This window comes from Sinohyriopsis cumingii, chromosome 6, assembly GCF_028554795.1.
Source record: "Sinohyriopsis cumingii isolate HCF-2022 chromosome 6, ASM2855479v2, whole genome shotgun sequence".
Classification (NCBI taxonomy): domain Eukaryota; kingdom Metazoa; phylum Mollusca; class Bivalvia; order Unionida; family Unionidae; genus Sinohyriopsis; species Sinohyriopsis cumingii.
In genome coordinates this window covers 116,569,086-116,581,184 of record NC_142966.1, presented here as the reverse complement: position 1 = coordinate 116,581,184, position 12,099 = coordinate 116,569,086, and the positions used below count along the sequence as shown (strand labels likewise).

General features: G+C 35.3%; 1 protein-coding gene across 4 annotated transcripts in view; it reads right to left on the bottom strand.

Annotated features, from left to right (window-relative positions):
• Positions 1-12,099, bottom strand: part of LOC149797800 (TBC domain-containing protein kinase-like protein) — a 185,784-nt gene that overhangs the window by 59,320 nt on the left and 114,365 nt on the right. For all 4 annotated transcript variants that reach the window (XM_089962774.1, XM_089962772.1, XM_089962773.1 and 1 more), the window contains exons 8-12: positions 9,616-9,671; positions 5,739-5,800; positions 3,669-3,726; positions 2,808-2,901; positions 1,984-2,125 (exon numbers count right to left, since the gene is read on the bottom strand). In XM_089962774.1, the coding sequence (XP_089818900.1) occupies positions 1,984-2,125; positions 2,808-2,901; positions 3,669-3,726; positions 5,739-5,800; positions 9,616-9,671 (412 nt within the window). The remainder of the gene's footprint in view (positions 1-1,983; positions 2,126-2,807; positions 2,902-3,668; positions 3,727-5,738; positions 5,801-9,615; positions 9,672-12,099) is intronic.

Sequence of the window (12,099 nt, the reverse complement as noted above, 5' to 3'; positions counted from 1 at the left end):
TACAATACCGCGACGGATTTTAACATTATTCTTTTTCATCAGTGAAGTAACCGCGCCAAGAAATTCTCGACCTGGATCAACCTGGAGAAGCTTCGGCCATGTTAATGGAGATCGTAAATAAATTTCGCTAAACGCCTTAGCGATCTCCGTTGCTGTTTTATTCGATAACGGTTCCGCTTCCTTGTATCTGCTAGCGATATCAACAACCGTCAACACATATTTGTATGTGACTCCGTCGACGGTATCGTGAGGAAGAAACATAAGATCAGCCTGATGGACTTCATTAGGGACACTGACGGAGAAACTCGCATATGATATTTTCTTAGGCGGGGGAAGATATATTTGCCAGACTGCCTGTTTCGATAGCCACGATTCAGCAACGGATTGTTTTACTTTTGCTGCCTTGGCGAGTTTGGCAATTGCTGATTTTCCTCGCCAGAATCCTCGCGGAGAATAATATATCTGCTCCATTATTATTTACCAGCACCGAATACTAATTTACCTTTCATCGCGCCTTTTATCAACCAGGTTGCCAATTTTTCTTTGAAACTTTTGTTAGGAATCGCGTCTATTGCATGAATTAACCTGACATCAGCGAGATGCCGTTGTTGTAAATCCCCACTGCGATACGCAAGATCGTGATAGTAACACGCGTTATCGATGGCGTTTACTGGATCTTCGCCGGGATTTGGTTGATTATTATCGTTGAGTCTTATATCGAGCCTTGTTCCGGGTCCACAGTAATTGTATCCTGGCAGATGTTTCTCTCCGGGATATTTCGCCCAGGGAGTTCCGGGTAATTTTGACAAGAGGGATGCGATGTTTCCTCCGATTTTTCTACTTTTTTTTTTACAAATCTGAACTTGCGTGTATTACAAACTTCGCATTCTCCTGCAATTGCGTTCCTGTTGTTGCGTGTGACGATTTCGGTTGGATTTATCGTAGCTGTGCGCGTGCGACACTTAACACAATATAGATCCATGTATTCTAGTAACATGAATGTAATTGATTTTTCAGCCACGAAGAAACGCGAGCAGGTGAAACACAACGCGGTGTTACCAAATTCGATAAGGATGATAATTATTGGCCCGTCCGGTTCTGGAAAGACGCAGTTGTTGCTAAATTTGATAATGCGATGGTTAAAATGGGATAAGTTGTATTTGGTTGCACCGTCCGTTGATGATCAGCGTTGCTATCAAGTACTAAAGGAATTTAGCGACAATACCGACGAAGGCACAATCGAATTCATCACAGACATCAATGAAACTCCATCCGTGGAAAATTTAGATGGCGATGTTAATAATCTTGTTGTTTTCGATGATGTTATGCTGGATAAGCAAACTAATCCGGCTAGGATATTCTCGCGTGGCCGACACAAGAACACCGATGTTATTTACGTGACGCAGCGATATACGCAAATTCCAAAGGTAATTAGGGACAATTGCAATATCTTATCCGTTTTCAATGGCGTTGATACTCACACGCTGAGAAATATTCATCAGACTTGGTGCAACGGCGACATGGACATAAACAAATTCAAAAATTTCTTCAGCCGCGCCCAGGCAACGCCGCATGGTTTCATCACGATAAATCTTCATGATCCACGAAGTCGGTATCGAATCGGTCTTGATCAAATTTATTCATGAGACTTGCAGCCAAACTTTGCAAACTTTGTCGACACCAGAATAAATTCCCCCCCCCCACTTTTTTACTTGTCTAGAATCATTGAATTTGCACACAAAAAATTGCAGTCAGGAGTGAATTTACGCAAATTAATTTTCGTAGGAAGCTTTATTTTTGAAATCTGAGGCTTCTACGGAGAAAGTTCTCGTAGGAGGCTTTATTTGGTCTGGAACGTCTGGTCTGTAGAACTTCCCTGCTGCTCAAGTTTAGAGCATAAATAAATCTAATACAAAATCTAATGTTGATGACATCAGTGGTATCTTATAAAGCAGAGACAAGACTTAATTAAGGAAAAGTTACCTAGGTATAAGAGTAATAGGAGGCTTGGTCTTTATAAGCTCAGCTTTTCTGAGGGCAGCATCCAGGTCCCCACCTGCCAACCTCCATAGGTAGTAAACCTCCTCCATACTTCTCTCTGACAAATGGTCATCTGGACTAGTGTCTGCAGAAGCAATAATAATAATAATGATGATACTAACAGTACTACTACTAACTACTACTACTACTACTAATAATAAGAAGAAGAAGAAGAAGAAAAATACTATTATTAAAAAAAATAGTGCATGTAATTCAAAGATGACAAAAACATTCAAAACCAAATCTGTAATTTCACCTAAATGAAATATGCAGTATTTATGATATTAACTTTTGTTTCTTTTAATTCAAATTATGGACTGTAATTATCACTTATACTGTTTATTAAAATGATGCACATTGCATTTTTCTTTTATCAATAAAGTCCTCAACTTTTTGTTAATTAAATAATAATGTTAGATAAATCTGAAATGTGTTAAAATTTTTGAAAAAAGCCATGTCAAAGGTAGTTTTACCTCCCTCAGTTAACAAAACTTGCACATCCATTTAAAACCATCAAACACAATCAATGCATTAAGGGTCATGCTTTTTCTGCCGTGGCAATACAATCATGGTATTTGATCAAATTAATAAAAATTGTCATCAGCAATTCAAACTATAATCATAAATAATGTGTCTTCCCTGTCTGACTCTTCTTTCAAATAATAAAAATAGATATATATATAATTTTAAATGCTTATTTTAATGAAAACCCACATGCATCTGTATTGCCTAATTTTTTAAACTCATTTTTCTAAATGTAAACTTACTTTGATCACTTGATTCATCAATTAAACTAGGTAATTCCAAGTCTCTACATCGAAGTTCTGATGTAAACAGCTGATAACCATTTCTATGTGGTATCTAAAAATATGCATGTAAAATAACTCAATTTTCAATGACATTTATATCCCATTTTTAAGTGGTATCTGAAAACATACATGTAAAATAACTACATTTTCAATGACATTTATATCTCATTTTTGCAATGTGACTACTTTTTAGATGACGTTTTATTTGATTAAAAGAGTGCCAGCTCCAACAAGTTCTCATTAAACGTATTACAAAACATTTCTACAAACAGTGAAACACAACAAAGGTAGCACAAATCAATGCATGGTAAAAATGCAAATTCCACATTAAAAATTTCTTTAGCAAATATTTAAAAATCGAGATGATAGAAAGCTTTTCATAAAAAAACAATGTAATTCTTGAAAACTGTAGACTGTGAAGCAACGTTTAAAAACACTTTTTATGTGTTCACTGAGCATCATTGCCCCACCTGTTCCTTAAACCGACTTAAATGCATAACCTAATCACAGATGGACATACAAACTGATGGACGGACAAGGGTCACTATGATGGGGGGCACACATATTATTAAATTACTGGTTAAAATAACCTCTGGTTAAAATGACATCTTTGTTGGCAGATAACACTTGAAACATTGCATCTTCTAAACACTAATGCTAAATAAATAAAAATTAATTCAAAGCTTAAGTGGAATGAATAACTATGAATTATAGATCATAAATGATCTATTTGAACTGATGGTGCATATTACATACATATTCCTCAGCTTGAAAATTCTACCCAAATATCATCAAAAATAATGGATATAAAAAACTCACATTTAAAAGTCTGTGCTGGACAAAAGCTTGATGCTGAAGTAGAACTTCTGGACTAGGTCTAAGAAAAAAAGATCACATAATAATTACATGAAGATGATGGAGAGACAATTCTCATTCTAACATAGTTTTTGCATACAAATTTTCTGCAAGACTCTGCACCACTCCAGCAAACTGTTCAAAAATGGATAACGTACATACATCTGAGTTACTTCTGTATACTTATCAGCCAAAGGAACCTTTCTATAACCTCCATTAGGATAATCTAATTTATTTTCCTTGAGAAAGTGTGACTGCACGTACATAAGGGAGACCTGCAAAGTGTATGACTTATTGATCAAATGCAGAGGTGGTACCTGATTTCCTACACGTTACATAAATTATAGAATGTATGACACGGTTTATGGCCATTCCCTTAGTGGTGTACAAAATGCAAAAATATGCACAATTTAATGCAATAGAGAAACACCAACATCGATAACATCTTTTCAAAAATCAGTTAATATTTTTCCATATCACAAAATCAGAAAACATGCATTCAAAAAGTTCAGAAGTGTGTTCTGATGCAGTGAAGGAAACATTCAACTAAAAAGTTTAGAAGTGTGTTCTGATGCAGTTAAGGAAACATTCAACTAAAAAGTTCAGAGGTGTGTTCTGATGCAGTGAAGGATTCAACTAAAAAGTCTGAAGTGTGTTCTGATGCAGTGAAGGAAACATTCAACTAAAAAGTCTGAAGTGTGTTCTGATGCAGTGAAGGAAACATTCAACTAAAACGTCTGAAGTGTGTTCTGATGCAGTGAAGGAAACATTCAACTAAAAAGTCTGGAGTGTGTTCTGATGCAGGAAGGAAACATGCATTCAGAAAGTTCAGAAGTGTGTTCTGATGCAGTGAAGGAAACATTCAACTAAAAAGTCTGAAGTGTGTTCTGATGCAGTGAAGGATTCAACTAAAAAGTCTGAAGTGTGTTCTGGTGCAGTGAAGGATTCAACTAAAAAGTCTGAAGTGTGTTCTGATGCAGTGAAGGATTCAACTAAAAATTCTGAAATGTGTTCTGATGCAGTGAAGGATTCAACTAAAAAGTCTGAAGTGTGTTCTGATCCAGTGAAGGATTCAACTAAAAAGTCCGAAGTGTGTTCTGATCCAGCGAAGGATTCAACTAAAAAGTCTGAAGTGTGTTCTGATGCAGTGAAGGATTCAACTAAAAAGTTCAGAAGTGTGTTCTGATGCAGTGAAGGAAACATGCATTTAAAAAGTCTGAAAAGCAAGTTTCAGCCCTAACAGCTTCCAGCTCAGTTTCAGAAATTCAGTTCTAAAACCCACGAAGGTCAATAACTTCTTGTTAAATCTCTCAACCTGTCATAATCTTTAGGTCTTTTGAATTCCTGTTGTAGCAGAAATCACCTACTAAAATCAACAGAATCTACTAAAATCAACACAACATAATGTTCAACAGAATCTACTAAAATCAACACAACATAATGTTCAATAGAATCTACTAAAATCAACACAACATAATGTTCAATAGAATCTACTAAAATCAACACAACATAATGTTCAATAGAATCTACTAAAATCAACTCAACATAATGTTCAATAGAATCAACTAAAATCAATACAACATAATGTTCAATAGAATATACTAAAATCAACACAACATGTTCAATAGAATCTACTAAAATCAACACAACATAATGTTCAACAGAATGCAACTGTCTGCAGATGCAGGTAAGACACACATAGCTTTAACATATAAAAATATATATTTTTCTTATCTAATTTGGACACACTTTTCTGTAAAACATAATCGTCATGATTTGTTTTGATAAGGAGTTTTGAAGAAGCTTAATCTTCGAGTGAAAAATATTTTAACGCCAATCAAGACTATGCAAAACATCTAATTTCATGAAAAGTTACACCTGAAACTGTCATCTCTTAAAATAGAAATTTAAACAAACAAACTTAGATTGATAACTGTTGAAACTGTCATTTCAGCCATATAGGTAAATTTTTGGTTCATACACTTTTTCTACATGTTGCAATATAAGCATTAATTTATGTATCAATTCCCTTACCTTTCTGTTGGAGACACTATCAGACACTGCCGGAGAAAATCTAGCACTACCTTACTAAGATTCTGTGAAAATAAAATATGAAAATATGTGACTGTGGCTTCTCGACTTAAAATCCAAATAATTAATCAACATATTTTCTAAATAGTTAGTGGCTTTGACACTGACCACATTTTGCCAGAAAAAGAAACTAATGATGCACACATTATGAACTATTTCTGCAGTCACTCAACTTCTGTGTTCTATGCACGGAAAACTTTCTGTAGTACCAATTTTCTAAACTTTCAAAAAATGGAATAATCGAAGAATTTCTTTAGAAAATAAATTTCTTGTTGTTGCAAAGGCTGAAATAAGTTGCAGAAGGAGGAAAACTATTAATAAATATGTACTACTATATTGCTTTCTTACTTTTATATCTCTTTTCCTAAGGACATGGGGAATAAATTCATCTTGTAATTAGTACTTAGAGGTCAAGAACAAAAATGATCCCATTCCCAGTCTGAAGCATTAGTCACTTCTGTGATTTGGAATATCATTCTTCTTTGATCTGGACCAAGACTAAAAGGAATTTGGTAATTACTAGTATAGCAGGTAAATATTACCTAACAAAAATCTGTATTAACCTCCAAACTACATTGTAACAGAAGAAGCACATACTCTGATATTACTAAATTGATGATTTTCCATTGGCTTCCTTTGATAGCCAAAAGAGACTCTCTACTACTGACTGATGCAGAGAACATCCTGTGAGGACTTATCATCCCTGCCTAGACAGGCTGATTGCTAGAATATTTCTCTTGCCTGGAATGTGGCGGACTCTGAGAGATGCCCTTCAAAGTTGTCGATTGGAAGAGGTTCCAGACTTCCAAACAAAAACAATGATGATCATTTGTTATCTTCTTTACTCCCATTACCCCAGTAAAGGCTCTGGGCAAGGAAGCTAGGCTGAAGTGAATAGCCCAAAACTCAAAGACCTTGTCCAGACTTAACTACAGGAATTTGCTATGGGATAGGAAGAGGGAAGGTGTAGGTAAGCAGTTTGGAGGTCGTTGCTTGGTCATTTGCCTTGATGGTATTCTGACTGAGGCTGGTGTGCTCTTCCTGAATCAACTTATTTAATGGGTAAAGCTGATGAGGCCAATTTCCCTTTTGATCCATGGGGACCTGGGAACAGTATATTGGGTTTTGACTGTTTATCACATTTTCTACTACCCCTTCCCAAGATGGGTGTATACCTCTTCCCTTTAGGAGTCCACATTGGTCTGGTGAAACCAAATAGGGTCTCTGATAGAGGTGGAGCATCCCAGAAGTGAAAAATCGCTTATTGTGGAATGGAACCATGCATCATCTATTAGGTCTGACTAGACCTGCAATAAAGATCTGGGTAAATATTGGTTGTCAGGAAGTGGAGCTCCAATAAAGGTCTGGGTAAATATTGGTTGTCAGGAAGTGGAGACCTGGCAGATGAGGGAGTGATTTTCTAAGGCTGACTGCCAACCTTGTTTGGGAGGGTTTTGGTTTGATTTGGTGCTTTATGGAATAGCAACACAAGTAGGTTATTTGCTGATGAGGCAATTCGAGTAAAGGGTTTTGCCCAAAAACACACTGTAGCTGACCCAGGCTGGTCTGACAGTAAGATTCAAACTGGCACCATTTTAATTGTGAGTCTAGCACACTAATCATTGCGCTACTGCAGATCCCAGTCTGGATGTTTAAAGAAGGCTATGTCTTCTTGCACTGGTGCCTACTGCAGCCTTGTTAAATGAATGAAGGTCAAGAAATGCAAGAAGTTGTTTTAAAGGAGGTCTTGTGGTTCTTTTAGGAGCAAGAGGGAGGGTCTCACTGTCACTGCAACAGCTGCAAAAAGCCTCTACAAGCTGGCCATAAACTGAGACTCTTCCCTCAAATGTTTGAAGGAAGCTGCCATAAAAAGATGGCATGTGAAGACATGCTAAATAAGGTATGAGCCTTATGTTCCATCTATGCCTTGAGCCATCTGCATAGAATGTAGGCCCAGATCCCCATTAAAATACCTACCAGGCAATGCTCCTGAATCCAGGCTGGGAAGCTTAAGTAACCAAGTAGGTGAATGCACTCTGTGTCTAGACACTGCAGCAATGGGTTGCAAGGTTGAAGAGGTGTCTCACCAACCACTTTGCTGTCTGGCTGTCTTCTGGCTTTGTGACAACTTCTGCACTATACTCTACCACAACTGAGTAGGGAAGCAAACAGAAGACTGCATTTTTTCTGATCCCTGCGAATGTCTCTGAATTGGAGAATATCCTTGTGTGTTAAGACCTTAATGGCTTTGGACACTGATTGTGGCAAATGTCCACAGTTCATCTTAAATCACCTGACCAGTAAGGGATGGAGGTGTGGGTACCAGAAGAGGAGAATGTGCTGACACAATCAGTACCTCTTTTAACTCTTTACATCCACTAGAATTGATAATTTTCATTACTCTGTCTCCATGATGCTTATGTAGCAAGACAGAACTTATGTGTGTTCTGCAAAATCCATTTCCTTCTCTTTCTCTTTGGAGACGTGGATTGACAATCCCACACTGAAGCAGAAGATGAGTGGAACCCCTGCAACTTTCCCTTAAAAATAAAGTTGTTTGATGGGACAGGGAGGGTCTACCACATGCCCAGTCTATTGAACAATGGAGGTTAGGTTAACTCATCCATGTAGCCATGGGAGGTAGACATTCCCCTCACTTCCTGTTGGTGAGAGTCTTTAACCCAAACCCCAACTAGAATGCACAGAAAAGACATCAGGCAATGTGAATACACTTAGCACATATCTAACAGGTGATGTGTCTGAAGCAGCCTTTTTATGACTGCATTTGCCAACATAATGTGGCATGCTGAAAGGTTGAAACAAAATTATAAAAACAAAACTATAAAAACAAAGAAATGACAGGGGATAAAACTGATGAGGGTAATAGCTAACTCAACACTGGTACCAACAAGGGGGATACAATAACAGAACTACCCTTTAACTAACATTTTGGACAAAATAAAAAGAGACAAATATGGACATTGATAACTGTAAATAAATGCAAAGACTGGGGAGAAAAGTAAAATGTAACACAGAAATGGATATGATTAAATGAAATCAGGTCAAATAACATGAATTTGCAAACATCTGTGTTCTAGACAACCAATTACTAATTTTAGGAGGGAATGTTCACCTTGTACTAGAGACTAATCCTAGGAAAAGAAGCAATAAAGTGTCAATAGCAGGTAAAGTATTACTGATATTAAATTTGGTTTTTAAAGACCAAGTTAAAATTGAAAACTGTTTGGCATTATATTAAATCTTTCTATAAATATATATCAAAATAAAACTACAAATACATTTTGATAACGGTGCACAAGTTGTCTGGAGATCTAAGATATAGTTCTCAATGTCTTCATTTAATTGCGAGAGTCAGAAGGGACAAAGCTAGATGACTTTATGAAGTACAAAAATGGTTTCTAGGGGTGTGGTGCAGCAATCCACACTTGAAAAGACCATGATGAACTTGGATTGTACATCATGCTGATCATGATCCTTTTCTAACTTACAAACTTATTAAAGTTAACAACTTCCCAAAAAGTAATTTACATTTCCATACTTTCAGATATCATCAATACAAACAGTTGTCTTTTATTTCATTATGTGCCACAAATAATATTTAGCTTCTACAAGAAACAGAAATACATGAAAACGGTGAAATTGTTGACAAATAAAAAAAATTCAAGCATTAAATGTTTCAGATTCAATAAGTTTTTTCTTCAAACAACTTAGCTGTTATTGGAAGTGCCACACAAATTATGATGCAATGTATCTAAAATTGTTTGTGGTAAATTAATCTTTTTAAATAAGAGGTACTCACTTTCAGTTTTGCTTCACAATTAAGATTTGTGACAATGGTATCAAATGGATTAATATCTGAAGCAAAAAAAGAGACATTATATTGGCAATCATAAAAAAAGAGACATTATATTGGCAATCATAAAAAAGAGACATTATATTGGCAATCATAAAAAAGAGACATACTGGCAATCATAAAAAAGAGACATATTGGCAATCACAAAAAGAGACATTATATTGGCAATCATAAAAAAGAGACATATTGGCAATCATAAAAAGAGACGTTATATTGGCAATCATAAAAAGAGACATTATATTGGCAATCATAAAAAAGAGACATTATATTGGCAATCATAAAAAAGAGACATATTGGCAATCATAAAAAGAGACATTATATTGGCAATCATAAAAAGAGACATTATATTGGCAATCATAAAAAGAGATATTATATTGGCAATCATAAAAAGAGACATTATATTGGCAATCATAAAAAGAGACATTATATTGGCAATCATAAAAAGAGATATTATATTGGCAATCATAAAAAAGAGACATTACATTGGCAATCATAAAAAGAGACATTATATTGGCAATCATAAAAAAAGACATTATACTGGCAATCAAAAAAAGAGACATTATATTGGCAATCATAAAAAAGAGATATTATATTGGCAATCATAAAAAAGAGACATATTGGCAATCACAAAAAGAGACATTATATTGGCAATCATAAAAAAGAGACATACTGGCAATCACAAAAAGTGACATTATATTGGCAATCATAAAAAAGAGACATATTGGCAATCATAAAAAGAGACATTATATTGGCAATCATAAAAAGAGACACTATATTGGCAATCATAAAAAAGAGACATATTGGCAAATATAAAAGAGAGACATTATATTGGCAATCATAAAAAAGAGGCATTATATTGGCAATCATACAAGTTTATAGTTCATTATCTAGAAAAAAATTATAAGATCTAAAGTTACCAGTTTCACCTTGCTGAACAGGGTTTAAAATATTAAAATTAACAACACATTAGTTGTTATATATGTCAACATATTAATAACAACAACACGTATTTTTACACACATCAACATATTAATATGTTGTTACATATATCATGTTAATAATAGCAACACTTGTTGTTACTTACATCAACAAATTAATAATAACACATGTTGTTACACACATCAACAAATTAATAACAACACATGTTGCTACACACATTAACATATTAATATGTTGTTACATATATGTTAATAATAACAACACATGTTGTTACTTACATTAACAAATTAATAATAACAACACAGTTGTAACATTAACACAAGAATCAAATTCACTTTTTTGTCAATATCATATACATTCTACTTAACTCATTTGGCAACAGATGTTTTTGACGTTTTTGCCTGAAATGCGAGTAGGAAAGACATTTTGGAGGCTATTTCTAAATACATTGTAATACATCGGGATTCAACTGATTTTCCATGAGAATAATACCTAGTTGTATTAGAAGCATCATTTTCCGTTGGTTATTTTGCTTGCTCATGCGCAGAAGGGTAAAAGTGGGAGTTCTTTGGGGTTTTTGTTGATTGTTTCGCTTAATGGACCCATCATTTTCATATGGAGACTGCTCTTTATTCCAAATGCCCACCTTATCCTAGTTTTTGTAAAGGTTCACCTGCTTGTGTGCACTTCAGACCAGTCTGCCTCAGATCTGAGGCCAAAAGGTCTAAAATCCGGACACAAAATCGCATTCCGAACACAATCGATTTTTGGGTGAAAAAAAAGCGGGTCAAAAAAATGGACTCTGTATTTTGTAGTGCAACTAGAACTTCCAGATTATTTGGTATCATTGTAGAGCTATATCTGTCTGCTTTTTCATAATACCACCCACGTTGGTGTATCTTAAATGACCTTGATGCTGCAAAGCTCGGAAGTAGGGTACAACCTGATCACGCCTACAGGTGGGATTGGGGCCGAATGAGTTAAATGGATGTATTTGATATCAAATTGCTGTCAGTTATGTAAGAAATGGCTGATCAACGTTTAACAGCAGATCAACACACAAGAAGGAATAATGTTTCAAGGCAAATGGAGTTGAGTGTCTTGCCTAGAGACACATGGTGGCACATTCTGGGTAGGGTTCGAATGAGCACCATACAAGTCATGAATTCCGCATGCTAACTACTAACCATGGAAGGAAAGCAAGCAGAGCAGTAGTAAATAAATTGTTTCTGTTGAGCATTCATGAATGAGTAAATTGCAACTTTAAAACCTTTAAAGTTAATGCCCCTTTGCTGCTTTAAGATCATTAATTAATTGTTATTTATATATAATTCCAATTTTTACAAATGAAATGGATTTTCTGCAATATGATTCAATGTAAATGGTCACGTAATACTGATCTGGAAATATGGATATATCGATAAATTCTGGGACTACTTTTGGTTTGCGGTATAAATAAACACTGCAGACATGTCATTGTGAAAAGATTGT